Source organism: Ursus americanus, chromosome 26 (genome assembly GCF_024610735.1).
Source record: "Ursus americanus isolate L20-20 chromosome 26, mUrsAme1.1.p, whole genome shotgun sequence".
In the NCBI taxonomy this organism is placed as follows: Eukaryota; Metazoa; Chordata; class Mammalia; order Carnivora; family Ursidae; genus Ursus; species Ursus americanus.
The window spans coordinates 43554320-43574483 of NC_142152.1; the positions used below are offsets into that span (position 1 = coordinate 43554320).

Below are 20164 nucleotides of genomic sequence, written 5' to 3' on the forward strand. Positions count from 1 at the left end.
CTGACTCCACCAGCCTAACCTCTCGCCTCTCATTCTCTTGACATTTACCCAACTCCACTATGTTGTTCCTCATCTCTGTGCCCCTGTACAGGCTGCCCTTCTGCTTGGAATGCCTTTCCACTCATCCTCCCCTGGCTAACTCTACTCACACTTTCAGACTCAGCAGAAATAAACATCTCTTTCCCAGGAAGCTTCCCTGACCCAACCCCCCAAAATGGGCTAAATGTCCTACTGGGGCTCCCACAGTCTTGTGCTCACCCACATTTCAGATGAAGTGTACAAAGCACACATTTAAATAATGATAATTTAATCATGTCTGCTTGGCCAAAGACGGAGAGAGAGAATAACATTTTATTTATTTATTTTTTTAAAGATTTATTTGTTTGAGAGAGAGAAGGGAGCGCACAAGTGGGGTGGAAGGGCAGAGGCAGAGGGAGAAGCAGTCTCCCCACTGAGCAGGGAGCCCAACTTGGGGCCCAATCCCCAGGTCTCTGGGATCGTGATCTGATCCAAAGGCAGATGCTTAACAGACTGAGCCACCCAGGTGCCCCAAGAGAATAACATTTTAAACAAGGTTGCCCTTGGCTCAGTGAACACTAGCCTGAGAGGGTGAGATGGGAGCCCCAAATGCATCTTCGTCCTCATGTGTTTTTATGGTGGGAGCATCTGCCCTCTCTGGGTATGATGCTGGTGTTTAAAGACATGTATGTCTCACAGAGCAGGAAATGTCCCAGACATAGCAAGACGTTTCACATGCTGGGGGATAAAAAGAGAAAGAAAAGAAAGAAAAACAAGGCATACCCACTGCAAGAACTTATTCCGAGGCTTAAATGAGGTAAAAAATGCAGTGTATCCAGGGGCGCCTGAGTGGCTCAGTGGGACGCCTGGGTGGCACAGCGGTTAAGCATCTGCCTTCGGCTCAGGGCGTGATCCCGGCGTTATCGGATCGAGCCCCACATCGGGCTCCTCCGCTGGGAGCCTGCTTCTTCCTCTCCCACTCCCCATGCTTGTGTTCCCTCTCTCGCTGGCTGTCTCTTTGTCAAAATAAATAAATAAAAACTTTTAAAAAAAATGTAATGTATCCACAAGGTAAACTCTCAATAACAGTTCGTGTTACTTCAGAATATCCTTCCTCAGAACCCCGAGCCAATGGATCCCACCGCGGGTCAGGGTCTGCGCAGGACCACCGCACACATGCAGAGGCGAGGGAGCTTTCCAGTAACATTTCCGATGTTCCCGGCTGCAAGCGTCGCTGAGCTCGGCCCCAGGGACCCAGGGGTGCTTCCAGCCCTTCAGCAGCCACACGCTGGCATTTAGGAATTGGCCCCTGGGGGCTTCTAGGGCTTCGCCTCGCTCCCTCTCCAACCCCCAGTAGAGCAGTCTTCCTTCCGGATGGCATTTAGCTGAGTCCGAGTCCATCTCCCTCCTGACCGCGAGCTCCTAGAGGGTCCCGAACTCAGCCCCCAGCTACGCAGAGCTGGTGGCAGGAAGGGTGACTGAATGCTCCACTCCCGAGTCACCGTTAATCATGCAGGAGCCCGGCTCCTCCCCGCAGCCCCAGCCCTGTCATTGCTGCCGCGGCTCGACTCCGTGCCCCGCGGTCCCGCGGAAGCGACCTCTACTTCGGCACACAGTAGGCGCTCCACCAACACTGTAAAAGCCACCCTAGCAGAGGAACTCAGGCCACCGCTCAGGGCCCTGTGCCGACTCTTTCGGAGGCGCCTGCAGCGCCCGCCGCCCACCGCGCCCGGCCACCCCTTCCGCGCACAGAGCGCTGCCTCCTCCAGTCAGGACAGGACCAAGTCGCCCCTAGCAACAGCAGCCGGTCAGGCTTCCTCGGGCCACGCTGATTGGCCGAGCTCCGGGAGGCGGCGGTGCCGTCACTTCCGGCATCCGGAGGCAGCAGAGGAAGCCGAGGGGCGGCCATCTTGGGTCCGTGAGGCTCCGGGGTACCGGGAGCGGCGGCGGCCAGCGGGTGGAGGCTGAGGCGGCAAGCGAACCGGAGAGAGCAGAACAGCCGGGCGAAAGCGCCGCTTCCGCAGCCCCCTCCATGGTTGGCGCCCGCAGCGCGCGGCGGCCTGTCTTGCTCTCCACCTTGTCCACATCCTCCTCGTCCTCCTCTTCAGGGGCAGCCGGCGGCGCTGTGTGGAGGCCCCGGCGCTGAAATCCGCGGTGCGACGGACGAGGGCGGACGAGGAGGCGAAGGGGTCCGGGCCCGCGGGCCGCCCTGAGGCGCGGGGACGCCGGCGGGCCGACCTGCAGCCCGCCGCCGCCGCCGGCCCGGCCCCGCCACCGCCGCCCGCGGGGCTCCTCGGCGCGGCCGCCGGGGCCGGGGGAGCATGAGCCCCGGGACCCGCCGAGGGACGGCCCGGGCCCGGCCCGGGATCTAGACGGCTGTGGGGGAGGGGAGCCACCCTCCGCGGCGCCGCTCCGGAACCGCAGGGCACTCGAGGACGCGGTCGCCGGCCCCCCAAGGCCGTGCTGTTTTGTTTCACCCTCGCATTGTGCAGAAGTGAAGTGAAGTAAAATGTCCACTAGGACTCCGCTGCCAACGGTGAATGAAAGAGACACTGAGAACGTAAGTGACCGAGGTGTTCTCGGGATCTGCCCGGGCTGGGTGTCCCCCGCTGCCTGCCAGAGCACGACAGCAGCCCTTGCTGTCAGGGGTCGCCAGCCCGCAGCGCGCTGGAAATCGTGGGCAGGCGGTAGGCACCGCGGGGCAGCCGGGCCGGACCGTTTCGTGGAGGCGGCAGCCCTGCTGCTGCTGGCGTGCGGGCCCGGCTGTGCATTCGTGTTTACGCCGGAGTCTTGTTTGCTAGTAAAGCTTGTAAGTTTCATCCTGACCAGCCGGTGCCCTGAGACCCCGGGGTGCTGCGCTGTGGGTTGCCCGAGTGTGTGTCGGTTCTCTGCGCTGTGTAGTGCTTATTTTAAGCAAACCCTCCTTTTAGATTGGGCACGCAGCTCTGAGAGGCTGTCAGGTTGAAAACGGGTTCGTGGTGCTGATGAAAAGTAATTGATTGGGTCAAGTGGACTGCCCTTTATGCCCGGTTTTTAAAAATTGTCTGGAACTAAGTTTAGTGACAGTCACTACAGTTGAGTGGCCATTGAGGAATCTCCCTTGGATGGAACTCCAACGCTATTCAGAAGAGAAGTTTTTGGCGAGAGTAGACTGCATTAAGGAGTAGCTTCCTTTCCATACACATCTGTATTGAAGGGTCGGTTAAGCATTTTTTGAAAGGAAGGTGTATAGTAAAGCTGCCCCCTTACTCACTCTCTGGCTCCGGAACACCCGCTCCGGGCTTAGCTTTCCTTCTCCCTAAAAACAGGTTGGCTTACACGAGCCTTAGGTCCCTTCTAGCACTAACATCCTATGATTCTATAAAAGGAACCTTTGATTTTGTTCATGTAGACCTTTTAAAAAGTCCAGGAACAGCATTTTTAGGGAATGACAACTTGTAGTGGAAATTCCTTTGGACAAATGTTGACTCTTAAGTGCTTTCTGAACTCTTCTCTAGCGCGGGGTTCAGAACTCTTCCAGTCTAGCTGGGAGTTATCTTCTGTAAAACATCTAGCAAATAGCTTGTGAAGAAACTTCACTGGCCTTTCATTATACGTGTTATGAGGTAATTCCTGGCAAGAAAATGCCATCACTTAGGAAAAGCTTTCTTGCTCTGCCTGTTTCCATGCTTTCAACAACGTCCTGAGACTTTGTGGCCTCGTGGTATCAAATGCCTTCATTTTGATCTTCAAAATGCCATTTATTTGCTGGATAACTATCAGGGGATTTAATGTTTATGTGAACTTTGGTCTAAAGCATTCCTGTAGTGTATTAATGTATAGTATTTAGCGCTCTTTAACCTGGTAAGTGAGTAGTGCAGTGGCATATGTTCCTTCACCTGAGATGGATTAGAAAGTTTCGTAAAGAGTGAATACTAGAAAATCATAGAGTGGGTGAGTCAGGAAATTCATTTTCTTATAGACCCTTGGAAGAACCTACTTCTGACTCGACCATTTTCCTATTCCTTAACTATGCTGTAGAGTGGAGTAAGCAAAAAAGCGAGTTGATTAGCTTTGATCATTGACTCTCACCCAGAGAAGCAAAATCTTACATTGACCCAAGAGCAGAAGCTCCATCTTTCTAAATGAACTGGAGCCAAAAACAGTCAGATTTGTGATAATGAAGGATTTACACTCAATGAGTCTTTTTACTTTGATCTCTGGTGAATTTGTTGAATTATGTTCTAATCTTTTTGTGTGTTGTTAGAAACTACTAACTTTATTCTTTAAAAACAGCATAGGAGGGGTGCCTGGGTGGCTCAGTCCGTTAAGTGCCTGCCTTCTGCCCAGGTCATGATCCCAGGGTCCTGGGATTGAGCCCCACATCAGGCTTCCTTCTCGGAGGGGAGCCTGCTTCTCCCTCTCCCTCAGCCCCTCCACCCCACTGTGTTCTTCCTCGCTCACTCTGCTCTCTATCTCAAATAAATAAATTTTTTAAAAAAAGAACAATGTAAATTTGAATTTTTGACAATGTTAGAATCAGAGGTTTGTAGCACATCATTACATTACATTACATTAATTCACCATGCCCTGTTCCATTTTTAAATTTATATTAGAATGTTCTGGGAGTAGTTGTGTGTCTTTGACAATGTGGTACACTTGTGTCAGTGTTACACATCTGGCATATGCCATGTTATTTACCTGCCATTACTGAACTGCTAAGTATTAGACTTCCTGCCAGTTGGTGAGGATACAAGAATGAATGGGAGCTCTCAGTTTCTGGAGCAGCTCTTTTGTTAAAATCAGGTTTATTGAGATAGAACGTTTACTCTTTTTAAGCGTAAGGCTTAATGAGTTGTAACAAATGTATAGATACCTAACCATCATCACAGTCAAGATAGAGAACATTTTCATTGCCCAGAAAGGTGCTTACCTTGTGGCCCTTTGCAGTTAGTCCCCTCTTTATTCCCCCAGCCCATGACAACCGCTCATCTATCATCTGTCTCTATAGTTTTATCTCTTCTAGAATGTTATATAAATGGAGTCTGTATTCATGCTTGTGTATCAGTAATTCATTTCATTTTATTGCTGAGTGGTAGTTCATTGTTTGAATATACAATTTTTTTTAAAGTTTTAAGTTTTAATTCCAGTTAGCATACAGTGTTATGTTAGTTTCAGGTGTACAATATAGTGATTCAACACTTCCATATATTATCCAGTTAATGTAGGACAATTTTTAATCCATCCACCATTGATGGATGTTTTGGCTATTATGATGAGAAGCTTTGTCTTTCCATTTTGTAAAAAGACTTTACATTTTGCTTATCCTGGGAGATTGATTGATTGATTGATTGATTAGGCTCCATGCTCAACATGGAGCCCAGTGTGGGACTTGAACTCATGAGCCTGCAAACCAGAGTCAGATGCTTAACAGACTGGGCCACCCAGACACCCCTCCTGGGAATCTTATTTACATTTTAAATAATTGGGTATAACTGTGATAGGAATGTTGCTTATAGATCAAGAATAATAAGAGGCAGGCAATTTGCAACAAGAATATTGTCTTCATCCTAGTACACTACTCTGTTTTCTTTTGTTTCATTTACATATGTGAATATACACCTTTAGCTGATGGGTATATAAAAGATAATACTGTTTGGGGCGCCTGGGTGAGTGTCCGACTCTTGATTTCGGCTCAGGGTCATGAGATGGAGCCCTGTGTTGGGCTCTGCACTCAGCGGGGAGTCTGCTTAAGATTCTTTCCCCTCCTCCCTCTCCCTCTCCCCTTCCACCCCACCTCCTCACTCTCTCTCTCAAATAAATAAATAAATAAATAAATAAATAAATAAATAAATAAAATTGTTTTAAATAAAAGATAGCACTGTTATCAAATCATTTTAAAACTCAAAAGGACTAATCAAATAATCCGACCTGATGGGGATGCTGAGGCTCAAGAAGTGACAGGAGCTGCTTATGACAAAACTGTTTAGTAGCAGCACCTATACTAGGCTCCAGAGCTCCAGGTCAGTCCTCTCTGCTTTTTTGTGTACCAAGCTGTTTCTCAAAAGCTTATGTACTGGGGCGCCTGGCTGACTCAGTTGGTCAGGTGTCTGTCTTCAGCTCAGGTCATGATCCCAGGGTCCTGGGATCAAGTCCCAGTCCCACGTTGGGCTCCCTGCTCAGTGGGTAGTATGCTTCTCCCTCTGCCCCTCCCCTTGTTCATGCTCTCTTTCAAATAAATAATATCTAAAAAAAAATCTAAAAAAATCTAAAAAAAAAAAGCTTATGTACTAATTACTCAACTAGAGAGATGTGGTTGTACCAAAATACAGAGTATAATTAAAATAAAACAAATATTTTGTTATGGAAAATTTCAGACAAAGAAGCAGGGAGTATTTAGCAAGTTTTTATCAGTGGTTTTCAACCAGGAACTATTTTGCCCCCCAGTGGACATTTGATGATGTCTAGAGACATTTTTGATTGTCACAACTGAAGAGAGTTTACTGATTAGGAATGCTGCTAAACATTTTACAATACACAGGACAGCACCCCTTCCTCCCCCAACAACAACAAAAAAATCTGGCCAAAAATGTCAGTAGTGCCAGGGTTGAGAAACGCTGGTATATAGTTAGCCCTCCATGTATTCAGCAGCTCAGTAGCCAGTCTTATTTCATTTGGTTTCTCCCCAAGAAATAGATTGAGTACGTCATGTCGTTTCATCTCTAAAGCATTTAAAAGAGATAAAGCTTCATTTTTATAAACATGGTAATCATAATCCCTTTATCATAATTTCTTCGTATCAGATATCCAGTCAGCCTTCAAATTTCTTCAGTTGTCTATTTTTTAAATTTTTAACAAAAATTTTATTTGAGAGAGAGAGAGAGTGCACAAGCAGGGAGAGAGGCAGAGGGAGAGGGAGAAGCAGGCTCCTGCTAAGTAGGGAGGTGGACAAGAGGCTAGTATCCCAGGACGCTGGGATCATGACCTGGGCTGAAGGCAGACGCTTAATGGACTGAGCTGACCCAGGTGCCCCAGTTATCTAGTTTTTTAACACTTCATTTAAACTGGAAGCTCTTGGGTCCACATATTACAGTTAACTAATATGTGAAATTAGATGCATCTTGAAAGCAACAGAAAAGTTTTTTAGTTTGTGTTTTGTAGTTGACTTGTATAGAGCCATGGTCAAATCCTGTGTGGACACTGGTAAAATTAGAAATGTAGTTTTCACTTAAGTTTTAAAGCACATCAAACTTTGTAAACCTGGATTATTTGCCAAAGTACCAGAGGCCCCAGGGCTTTGCCAATTATTTAACAGCACCTGGTGTGTGTGCAGCATGTACTTATTATTAATGTGAACAAGCCTCCAGAATGCCTTATCTCTGTGGTGTTCTTGTTTAGTCAGCTGTAGGTTATATGAGACTATGATTAACCTGTTCAAGTTTGAGTATGAGTCTACTTTGTGTATGATGCTGTGCTAGGTGCGGTAGAGGATATACCTAGGAACCATATTGCACCTGCCCTTTAGGACTTCGCCGTCCCTGCAGAACAAAGCACCCTGAGGTGGAGAAACTAGTCTAATAAACTCTCAAACTGGAACAAGCACCAGTATCACTGAGGGTTTCTTAAAGTTCTGATTGTTTGGCCCTACCCCTGACTTTGATTCTACGGTTAGCATTTCTTTTCTTTTCTTTTCTTTTCTTTTTTAAGATTTTATTTATTTATTTGACAGAGAGGCAGCAAGAGAGGGAACACAAGAAAGGGGAGTGGGAGAGGGAGAAGCAGACTTCCCGCTGAGCAGGGAGCCCAATGCAGGGCTTGATCCCAGAATGCTGGGATCATGACCTGAGCCGAAGACAGATGCTTAACGACTGAGTCACGCAGGCGCCCCTACAGTTAGCATTTCTAACAATTTCCTAGGTGATGTTAATGTGGCAGGTCCAGAAACCACATTTTAATCACTGCATTTGTTTTCAGTGAAAGCTTGCCAACTAAACTCTATTCCTTTAGATTGTATTGTGACTATAGAAGAGAGATTTCTGATAGATCAAAGTTTTCAAGTTCCATGCGTTTTTAAAGTTGGTTCTTTGTAAAAAGGTGCGGTTATGGAGTATAAAAATAGTTACTATTTGTTGGTCACTTACTGTATATCAGGCAACAGTACTAAGTACTTTATATAGTATTTCATTTAAAATATATAGTATGATTTCATTCAGTATGCCTTTTAACTTCCAAGTACAACTATCTATTGAGTAAAGCCTTTTTAAAAAAGTTGCTCTCTGCGAATAAAAATTCTTTATGTCAAAGTGTTTTGAGAAAAGATCTTATAGACTTCAATTTGAGGGTTATTTTTGTTTCTTCTGTATGTAAATTAGGTGAAAGTGGAGATTTGCAATGAGTAGAATATAGGTCACTTTGGTTATTTATGTAGTACATGATTATTTACATTGTAATTACTTCTAAGAATAGATTTATACACAGTTTAATGTCAATTAATGTTACCTGTTATCTTTAATTTCAAGGAGGGTTGTTCTGGATTCTAAGTAAGATACAGCCAAATTTTATCTGTGGAATTTCTTTTCAACCTGGAAGTCAGGGAATACAGCCCTTTCTGATCACCACTGGGAGGACTAAAGCAGAAAATGCTTGTCTCAGTGTGTGTGTGGGGGGGGCAGTGGCTATGTGGAGGGGGCTGGGAGAAGGGGGGAAAGAAAAGAAAACTTTTGTCTCACTTCCATTTTATTTCATTTTTATATATTTTTAAATATATTTTAAAAGATCTTATTATTTATTTGAGATAGAGAGTGTGTGCAAGTATGGGGAGGAGCAGAGGGACAGGGACAAGCAGACTCTGTGCTGAATGTGGAGCCCAATGCAGAGCTTGATCCCACAACCCTGAGATCATGACCTGAGCCCAAACCAAGAGTCGGACACTCAACTGACTGAGCCACCCAGGCACCCTGATACTTTTTTTTTTCCTTTCTTTTTTTAAGTACACTCTACCCCCAACATGGGGCTTGAACTCACAACCCTGGGATCAAGAGTTGCATGTTCTACTGGCTGAGCCAGCCAGGCACCCCATCTCCCCTTCACTTTAAACTTTAAAGTTAAACCTGAAGGAGAGAACAAATCTCTTCCCTAGGAATATCCCAGCTTTAATGTTGTCTTATACAAGAATTTAAAGAATGTGCTTGGAGTTGGTCTGCAAGTAGTAATAAGGAGTTTGTGCTGACCCATATGCACCTGCATGTACAGTAATTGGGAGGGCGGAAGTTCGCACTGGAAGCAAGGATTATTTTTTTGGGAGTCTAACTTTTTCTTCCAGGTAGAGTTTTTCAGGACTGCATTTTAGCCACCTGAGCTATTCAGCCATGGTTAGTCTTACGTAACCCTATGTGGACTAGATAAGGCATTGTGTAAGTGGGTTACATGGAATCTTGGTGTTCAGAGTTGAAACTTGAACAGAGCAGGAGGTGTTTTGTTTGTATTTGTTGCTAATAGATGGTTGCATTTAGGTGGATGTTCAATATTGGGGAGTTTGTATTATGGACATTTTACATGAAAATGTGTATTGGTAGAATTAGTATAAAATTTGAATAAGCTGAGCCCAAAGGTTTTTATTCTAGAATTTTAGATAGCCCCATTCTTTATGCAGTAAGTACCTTTATGACTTCATTGACTACAATAGCAGATTCTAGCATGAGAATCATGGAGAGGAGTCCACCTAGAACCATTCCCTAACTCAGCCTTCTGCTCTGAGAATTGCCATTCTTTATCCAGAAGAATAATTTAAACCAGGGCAATCAGCTTTTGTTGTTGAAGGCATTTGAGGTGTTTTTGATGGCATTGTGTTCATATACTATCTCCGTCTTTTCTTGTCTTCCCTCCCTTGCTAGCCCTTGCCTATTCTTAGGCCCTCCTTGGTACCCATAAGCATGTATTAGCTCTGTTAGTGGAATGGACTAAACGAGCTTGTTTTCTTCTCTCAAAAGAAGGTTGCCATCTAGACGTTAAAGATATTTAATGATAAAGAACCTTCCACATACCATGGTAATGTATTCCAGGTTTGTTTGTTTGTTTCATTTCTATTAACATAGTTCAGGTTCTTTTTTTTTTAATCTTTTAAGACTTTATTTATTTATTTGAGAGAGAGTAAGAGCACCAGCATGGGGGTTGGGAGCAGATGGACAAGCAGACTCCCCGCTGAGCAGGGAGCCCGAAGCAGGGCTTGATCCCAGGACCCTGAGATCATGACCTGAGCCAAAGGCAGACGCTTAACTAACTGAGCCGCTGAGGCACACCGGTTCAGGTTCTTAATATTTATTTCCTGCTTATCGTATAATGGTTCTTATTGCTGTGGAACAACTGTGGAACTCCACAACTTAGTAGTATGAAACAACAGTCATTTTATTATGCTCACAGGTTGTGTGTAAGGAATTCAGACAGGGATGGCTTATCTCTGTTTTTCTATGTGGGACTTCAGTTTGGAGGATCTCAAAAGGCTAGGGGGATTTGAACAGCTGGGCTGGGAGATCCACATCCTAGATTGCTTCTTTACTCAAGTATCTAGCACCTTGGCAGAAGGGTGGGCTCAGCTGGGACTCTTGGCAAGAGTGTCTACAAGGGCTTCTCCAACACGGAGGCCTCCATGTGATCAGACTTCTGAGGTTGTTCAGCGTTTCGAAAAGATAGAAGCTGCCCGTCTTTTATGACCTAGCCTCAGAAGGCACACAGTATCACTTTTGTCATTTTCTCTTGGCTAAATGTGTCACAGCCACCCAGATTCAACCGAAGGAACATGGAACTTACCTTGTAATGGGAAGTGTGTCAAAAACATCTGTTTCATGTTTTCAAACCACTGTAATAATAACTCTTTGGGTTTATAATCGGATCTAACATTTTATGGTGTTACCTTGGACAAGTTATTTAACTTCTTTGTGCCCCAGTTACCTCATCTATAAAATATGATTGGTAATAGTGATGACCTCACAGGGCCGTTACAAGGATAAGGCCTTCTGTGCTCTGGGCTTCCTTTCCTCTTTGTCCTCATCTCCTACCTCTCCGCACCTGCTACACCCATAGACCCAGGAGTCTTCTTGCTGTTCTGGGAACACACCAGGAACACTCCAACCTGAGGGCCTTGGCATTGCCCTTCTCTTTGAACACCGTTCTTCCAGATATCCTCATGGCTGACTTTCTCACCTCTTTATACGTATCACCTCAGTGGTTTAATCACCAACGACTTTCCCAGTCACCCCAACCCTGATCTTGTTTTTCTTTTCTCCATTGCAGTTATTTCCTACATACCATATTATTTATGTATTTCTTATGTAGACTGTGTTTTGTCGGTTTCCTTTAGTATATGGAAAGCCCCACAGGGACAGGAATTTTTTGTTTGTTTGTTTAGGATTGTAACAAATACCTAGAACATGCTTGCCATTTATTACAGGTAATCAACAAAATATTGGTTGAAATAGTGATTAAATGAGACAATATGGGTAAAGCATTTGAAACAGTGCTTGATAACGTCGTAAGTAACAGATAAATGTTAGCCATCTTTAATGTTGATGGTCTTTTTACTGGTCTTCTCATCGCTGTCCTTGTGTCCTCAGCCTCTCCCCTCTGTAGTTATTCCACTGAAAGCATCTCCTCTTTCCCCTTTTAAAACCTAAGACAGCTTTCTTTTTTTTTTCTTTTTTTAAGATTTTATTTATTTATTTGACAGAGAGAGACAGCAAGAAAGGGAACACAAGCAAGGGGAGTGTGAGAGGGAGAAGCAGGCTTCCCACCGAGCAGGGAACCCGGTGCTGGGCTAGATCCCAGGACCCTGAGATCATGACCTGAGCCGAAGGCAGACACTTAACGACTGAGCTACCCAGGCGCCCCTAAGACAGCTTTCTTAGAACTTGATGAATAGCATCTGGGCTTGGAAGTGGAGAGAAAGATGTGAGTGAAAGATTGGTTGAGGGAATGATTATGTAGACATGTCTGCATGTGGTAGAGTGGACAAGATGTGGAGCAAAAAAAAAGGAACAACAACAACAAAGCATACGAGACGTTGGGATTTGGAATTACATACTTGGAATTGAAACTAGCCTTCGAATATAAGTAAGTTAATCATGACCAAGTTAATTCACTTATCTGTACCTCAAAAATATTTTATTTCACTTTTTTATATTGAGATGTAATTGACATTTAAAACATCAGTTTAGGGGCGCCTGGGTGGCTCAGTCGTTAAGCGTCTGCCTTCGGCTCAGGGCGTGATCCCGGCGTTCTGGGATCGAGCCCCACATCAGGCTCTTTCGCTGGGAGCCTGCTTCTTCCTCTCCCACTCCCCCTGCCTGTGTTCCCTCTCTCTCTGGCTCTCTCTCTCTGTCAAATAAATAAATAAATAAATCTTAAAAAAAAAATAAAGTAAAACATTAGTTTATTAGTTTCAGGTATACAACATAGTGATTCAATATTTGTATTGCGAAATGACCACCACAGTGAGTATAGTTAATTAATGGTTAACATCCATCACCACGTATAGTTACAACTTTTTTCTTGTGATGAAAATTTTAAAATCTGTTCTCTTAGCAACTTCCAAATATACAATACAGTATTATTATCTAAAGTCACCATGTTGTACATTTGACTTTTTTTTTTTTTCTTTTTACCACAACCAAATAACACCATCTACTCCGGGTTGTTGTGATTGAAGAAAATAACACCGATAACATGCTTGGCCCAGTCCACACCACATCATGGACATTCTATAGATTTTTTTTTTTTAAAGATTTTATTTATTTATTTGACAGAGATAGAGACAGCCAGCGAGAGAGGGAACACAAGCAGGGAGAGTGGGAGAGGAAGAAGCAGGCTCATAGCGGAAGAGCCTGACTTGGGGCTCGATCCCAGAACGCCGGGATCACGCCCTGAGCCAGAGGCAGACGCCCAACCGCTGTGCCACCCAGGCGCCCCGGACATTCTATAGATGTTAATTCCCTCTTGAAATAGTTTTTGTAGTATTATTCTAAAAAACTGGATAATCTGAAGTCTTTGGTTTAGTATTCAAAGTTCTTGATACACCTTTCTAGCTTTGTTATTTCTCACTGCTCAACTGTGTAACCTTAATACCCAGCCAGACAATTCTGCTTGGTTGTTTGTTTACCCAGAGATCTCACACCAGCTGGTTGCCAGGTCCTGTGTTCTGAGACTGCAGAGGGACCTCACAGTCTAGTACTTTAGTGTAGGAATTAACTAAGCTAAGGGTTGGGGAGAGAAAGGGGAGCAAGGCAGAAAGGACAGCCTAGTCAGGAGCATAAAGGTAAATTGCCAGCCATCATGATGTCAAGGAACTAAAGCCTTTTTTTTTTCTTCCCCTCCAGTGTCAGTGCCACGTGAAATGAGAGAGTTGTATGAGATGAAAGTGGTTAGACATGCAGGTTAGGGGGGATAGTTCCCCATCCCCCAAGTTTTCTTAGCTTTTCCTGTGCTAGTGCCTGGCTTGAAATAACTTTCATCTTCCATTAGAACTCTACTGTTTATCTTTCAAAGACTATTTCTTCACCTCTAGGGTACCTTTTTTCTTGCATCTCGCTCAAATGTGTTCACATCCTCTGAGTGCTAAATGCTGCATTATCCTATACAGTAGCTATCAGCCAAATGTGGGTAGCCTGGATTAAGATGTTCTGTAAGTACAAAATATATACCAAATTTCAAAGACAGTATGAAAAAAAAAAAGAACATACAGTCTTAATCTTTTTATATTATGTGTTGAAATGTTTGGGAATATGGTTAAATTAAAAAATATTTAAATTATTTTAACCAGTTACTGTGTTCTTCTAATGTTTCTACTAGAAAATTGAAAATTAAATATGTAGCTCACGTTCTGTGTACCCGATGGCACTTAGAATACCTACTCTCCGATTTTCTCAGTGGGGCTGGAATCGCCCCTTGTTTTAGTTACTGTGCCCCATGTTAGCTCTTCAGCTAGGTTAAGAGTGCCTGAAAGATTTGGCAGCATACTTTATTTCATCACTTTGTAGTGCCAGGCACTTAGTAGTTGCTTAGCCTGTAGTTAACTGGTCAAAAGCTACTGAGTGAAAGTTTTCTTTAGCCACAATTTATTTGTGCCTTATAATCCTCCTGAGGATTAGACGGGTAAATTATTTTTCAGTCTATTTCATTATTATGATAGTTCACCTGTTTTACCAATAATAATATTTTATTAAAAGTGAAACAAATTTCACTGAATTTATGGATATGAACAGTAATAGTTCTCCATTTCTTTTCATATTCTTAGACACTTTTTTTGTAAACTCAGCTGTAAAAAGTCACATTATATTTGGTCAGTGTGAACTCCTTCTCTTGTTTTATTTATTCTTCTTAATTCCTATATGTCATTTCCCATATGCTTCCAAGAGTGACTGTTCTTTGTTTAATATCGTAATGTGCGTATATGTATGTGCTCCTACAAAGTGTACATTTGGCATGTCATGTAAATATTGCGTATGTCTCATCTATGCATCTAATCTTTTCTGACCACTGCTTAGCACTCTATAGTATGCATCTGTCCACCATACTTGACCTATCTGCTCACCAGGGTTAGACATTCCACCTCCTGCGGCTACAAAAATGCGACAATGAGTATCTTCATGCGTGTCCGTTATCTGTTACGGAGCTGTGTAAGAATTTTTGGGGGATACGTACCTAGGAGTGGACTTGCTCTGTCCCAGAAAATACAGATAGGCCAGGAGTTGCCCTTCTGGATGACTACATCAGTCCACACTCCTGCCAGTAGTGGAGTGTCCCTGATTCCTGCCATCATTTAGCATTATCCAGTTTTAATTTTTTGCAAGCCTATTAAGTGTAATGTGATATCTCATTGTCAACTTGTATTTCTCTATGATTTTTATTAGCTCTATATATTCCTTTGCTTTTGGAGTGTTCTGTAATTGCTCTTTTTCCTCTGTCCATTTTTCTCTTGGGTTGTTGTCTTTTTCTTGTTGATTCTTAGGTATTCCTTGGTTTTTCTAGATGTTACTCCAATGTAGATTTTATTTTTTATTTTTTAAGGATTTTATTTATTTATTTATTTATTTATTTATTTATTTATGAGAGAGGCAGAGTGAGCATGAGCAGGGGGAGGGGCAGAGGTAGAGGGAGAAGCAGACTCCCCACTGAGCAGAGAAGCCTGACATGGGGGCCTGATTCCAGGACCCTGAGATCCTGACCTGAGCCAAAGGCAGATGCTTACCCACTGAGCCACCCAAGTGCCCCTTCTGTCATCTTTCTATAATGCCCTTCATTGAACAAATCCATAATTTTGGTGTAACCAACATAAACTTTTGCCTTGTGTTTGTGCTTTTGTATGAGTACCGCGCGGTAACCGATTGCGCCACTGGAGCTCCGTGTTTGTGCTTTTTTTTTTTTTTTTTTTTAAAGATTTTATTTATTTATGTGACAGAGAGACAGCCAGCGAGAGAGGGAACACAGCAGGGGGAGTGGGAGAGGAAGAAGCAGGCTCATAGCAGAGGAGCCCGATGTGGGACTCGATCCCAGTACGCCGGGATCATGCCCTGAGCCGAAGGCAGACGCTTTAACGACTGCGCTACCCAGGCGCCCCCCGTGTTTGTGCTTTTGATCTGAAGTTTTACTTAAATACCCGGATCACAAGGATATTCTCTTATTTCATTTGTTAACCTCTTATCGTTTTACCTTTCACGTGTAGATATTTAATCCGTCTAGACGAAGCCTGCCTTTGCATATGGTCTCAGTAAGGATCTAGTTTTATTTTTCTTCATAGGCTTATGTGTGAACCGGTTTCCCACTGCTGTCTGTCTACTCAGCAGTCTCTCCTTTCCCTGCTGGTTTATAGGGCCCCTTTGATTGTATCTTATATTCCCACATACTTATATCTTTTAGCTTTGTACTCTGGTGCATAGGGCTGTTTGTCTGTTGTGCCCATACCCCACAGGTTTTCTGTTCTTTTTAATGACTGTGGCTTCATAGTCTATCTTAATCTGTGTATCTATTTATATATCTTCTCTATTCAACTTTTTATTTTGAAATATTTTTTTTAAGATTTTATTTATTTATTTGACACAGAGAGAGACAGCCAGCGAGAGAGGGAACACAAGCAGGGGGAGTGGGAGAGGAAGAAGCGGGCTCCCAGTGGAGGAGCCTGATGTGGGGCTTGATCCCAGAACGCCGGGATCACGCCCTGAGCCGAAGGCAGATGCTTAATGACTGAGCCACCCAGGCGCCCCACTGAGCCACCCAGGCGCCCCTATTTTGAAATAATTTTACACTTAAATAAAAATTGCCAGGGTGGTATAGAGTTCATGTATGCCTTTCAACCATCTTCCCCTAATGTTAACACTACGTAACCATGGTTTAGTTACAAAAGCCAGAAAATTGATATTGGTCTGATACTGTTAATGATGGTGATTATAGAACTTACTTGAATTTCACCAGTTTTTCTTTAGGGTTCTTTTTCTTTTCTAGGATCCAGTCAAAGATCCCACATTGCATGTAGTTATTGTGTCTCCTTAGTCTTCACTGTTTGTAAGGGTTCCTCTGTCTTTGTCTTTTATGCTCTTGACAGTTTTTTTTTTTTTTTTTTTTTAAGAGAGAGAAAGCACGTACACGCATGCCAGTCGGGGAAGGGGCAGAGGGAGAGGGAGAGACTCCCAAGCAAACTCCCCACTGAGTGCAGATCCTGCTGTGGGGCTCAGTCTCAGGACTCTGAGATCACAGCCTGAGCTGAAATCACCAGTCGGTCGCTTAACCAACTGAAGCCACCCAGGCAGCCCTGCACTTGACAGTTTTGATGAGTACTGGTCAGTTACTTTGTGGAATGTCTCTCAATTTAAGTTTGTCTGATGTTTTCTCAAAATTAGATTAAGGTTATATATTTTTGGCAAGAATGCCCAGAAAAGATGTCGTGTCTCCCTCAGTGCAATGCTATTAGAGGGTACATGACAGAAACACGTTTTGTTATGCTTATGTTAATTAACCTTGATCACTTTTTGTTTCTGAGCTTTTTTTTTTAAACTCTTTTGTCAAGACTGACGTGGCAATTATTCGTCCATGTAAACTTCAGAGTAAGATTAAAATTACACAAAAACTTAAAGTTCATTCAGAAACTACTAACTGGAAATTTTAATTGAGATTGCATTGAACCTGTAGATCAATTTGGATAGAATTTGTAGTATCTATCCAAGGGCATGGAATTTCCATTTATTTGGGTATCTTTATGTCTTTTATTAAAAATTTAAAGCTTTCTCCAGAGAGCTTGTATATATTCTCGATTAAGGTAGTTTCTACCTGTTTTATACTTTTTATTGTTATTATGAATGGTAATTTTTTTTGTTAAATGTTGCGGCAGGTTACTACAGATGTAGAGAAATGTTACAGGTTGATCTTGTACCTTACCAAACTGTCATGAGTTCTAGTGGTATTTCTGAATCTCGGTTTATAGGTAGATCATGTCATCTACAGGCAGTGACAGTTTTATCTCCTTCCTTCTGATTCTCACATCTTACAACTTTTTTCTTTCCTTAAAAGTATTGACCATGACCTTTAGTATTATGTTAAATAATAATAGTGATAATAGGCAGCTTTCTCTTGTTTCTGATTTTAAAGTTTCTCCACTTAGTGTAATATTTGCTGAAGGGTTTTGATCCATGATTTTTTTTTTAAAGATTTTATTTATTTGAAAGAGAGAGAGATTGAGAGAACGAGTGGGAAAAGGGGCAGAGAGAGAAGCAGGCCTCTGAGCAGACTCCCTGCGGAGCAGGGAGCCTGATTCAGGACTTGATTCCAGGACCCTTGAATCATGACCTGAGCCGAAGGCAGACACTTAACTGACTGAGCGACCCAGGCGCCCTGGTCCATGATTTTTTTGTTTTTTTTAAGATTTTATTTATTTATGTGACAGAGAGACAGCCAGCGACAGAGGGAACACAGCAGGGGAGAGGGAGAGGAAAAAGCAGGCTCCCAGCCGGGGAGCCCGATGTGGGACTCGATCCCGGAACGCCAGGATCACGCCCTGAGCCGAAGGCAGACGCTTAACGACTGCGCTACCCAGGCGCCCCCCTGGTCCATGATTTTTATCAAATTAAGGAAGTTCCTTTCTGTTTCTTGTTTGCTAAAAGTTTTTAAAATTACAAACTGCTGAATCTTATCAAATATTTTTTCTGTAGTGAATGAAATAATCACCCCACTGCTTTGAAAAGTGAAATTTGATTTTATGAGTATCTCTAAAGTACTTGGGGGGGGACAGCCTTTTATTGTCACAATTTAGCTTTGTAGACTTTTTTACATTTGAAAAACCTGCCTTGTGTTAGGGAGGTGGCTTGTTTTTTTAAGGATTGGAAAGGATGTGTGGGCACATGTCTTGTGTTTTACAAAAGGGACCAAGCTCTGTTCAGGAAGAGTTGAAACATCGTGTAAAGTTGGTTTTAAACTTTTTTTTTTTTTTTAAGATTTTATGTACTTATTTGACAGAGATAGAGACAGCCAGCGAGAGAGGGAACACAAGCAGGGGGAGTGGGAGAGGAAGAAGCAGGCTCCCAGCAGAGGAGCCTGATGTGGGGCTCGATCCCAGAACACCAGGATCACGCCCTGAGCTGAAGGCAGATGCTTAATGACTGAGCCACCCAGGCGCCCCATGAGCCACCCAGGCACCCCGGTTTTAAACTTTTAAACCTGTTTTTTTCCCCCAGTTTTATTGAGAAGTAATTGACATACATCGCTGTGTAAGTTTAAGGCGTACAGCAGGATGGTTTGATTTATGTACATTGTGAAATGACTATCACAGTATATTCAGCTAACATCCATCTTCTCATATAAATACAAGAAAAAGAAAAGAAAGAAGAAATTAATGAAGGGGAAAAATTTCTCCTTGTGATGAGAATTCTTAGGATTTGTACTTTTAATGACTTCCCTATATATCATATAACAGTGTTAGCAATAGTAACCATGTTGTACATTACATCTCTTATTTACTGTATAACTGGAAGTTTGTACCTTTTGACCATCTTCCTCCAATTCTCCCTTCCCCTACCCATTACTTCTGGTAACCATAAGTATGATCTCTTTTTCTGTGAGTTTGGAATTTGTTTTCTTGTTTTTGTTTTTTTGTTTTGTTTTGCTTTTGGATTTCACATGTGAGACTGTAGAACATTTGTCTTTGTCTTATTTCCCTTAGCATAATGCCTTTGAGATCTGTCCATGTTGTTGCAAATGGTAGTATTCCCTTGTTTTTTATGGTTGAATAATATTCCACTGCATATATATACCACAGCTACTTTATCCATTCGTCCAGTGATGGGCACTTAATTTGTTTCCATGTCTTGGCTGTTGTACATAAGCTTCTATGAACATGGGGATGCAGATATCTTTTTGAGGAAGTGTTTTTGTTGCCTTTATTTATTTATTTATTTTTAAAGATTTTATTTATTTGACAGAAATAGAGACAGCCAGCGAGAGAGGGAACACAAGCAAGGGGAGTGGGAGAGGAAGAAGCAGGCCCATAGCAGAAGAACCTGATGTGGGGCTCGATCCCAGATCGCCGGGATCACGCCCTGAGCCGAAGGCAGACGCTTAACCGCTGTGCCACCCAGGCGCCCCTTGTTGCCTTTAGATATAGACCCAGAAGTAGAACTGCTGCATCATGTGGTGGTTCTCTTTTCAATTTTTTGAGAATTGTCCATGCTGTGTTCCATAGTGGCTGTACCAGTTTACATCCCACCAGTGCACAAGGGTTTCCTTTTCTTCTTCTTCTTCTTTTTTTTTTTTTTAAAGATTTTATTTATTTATGTGACAGAGAGACAGCCAGTGAGAGAGGGAACACAGCAGGGGAGAGGGAGAGGAAGAAGCAGGCTCCCAGCCGAGGAGCCCGATGTGGGACTCGAACCCGGAACGCCGGGATCACGTCCTGAGCCGAAGGCAGACGCTTAACGACTGCGCTACCCAGGCGCCTCTCCTTTTCTTCTATATCCATGCCAGCATTTGTCTTTTTTTTTTAAGATATATAGTTTGCAAATATTTTCTGATTCCATAGGTTATCTTTTCACTTTATTGATGGTTTCTTTTGCTATGCAGAAGCTTTTTAGTTTGATGTAGTCCCACTTGCTTTTTTTTTTATTTTGTTGCTTGTGCCTTAGGTGTCATATCCAAA

The 20164-nt window shown here is 43.1% G+C and overlaps 1 protein-coding gene across 8 annotated transcripts in view; it reads left to right on the forward strand.

Annotated features, from left to right (window-relative positions):
• Positions 1 to 1898: 1898 nt before the first annotated feature.
• Positions 1899 to 20164, forward strand: part of MARK3 (microtubule affinity regulating kinase 3) — a 114328-nt gene continuing 96062 nt past the window's right edge. For 7 of the 8 annotated variants that reach the window (XM_045777198.2, XM_045777200.2, XM_045777199.2 and 4 more), the window contains exon 1: positions 1900 to 2578. In XM_045777198.2, the coding sequence (XP_045633154.1) occupies positions 2528 to 2578 (51 nt within the window). In that variant the 5' untranslated portion in view covers positions 1900 to 2527. Of the gene's footprint in view, positions 2579 to 20164 lie in introns of all 8 variants that reach the window. The other variant, XM_087856259.1, reaches the window with a different exon arrangement.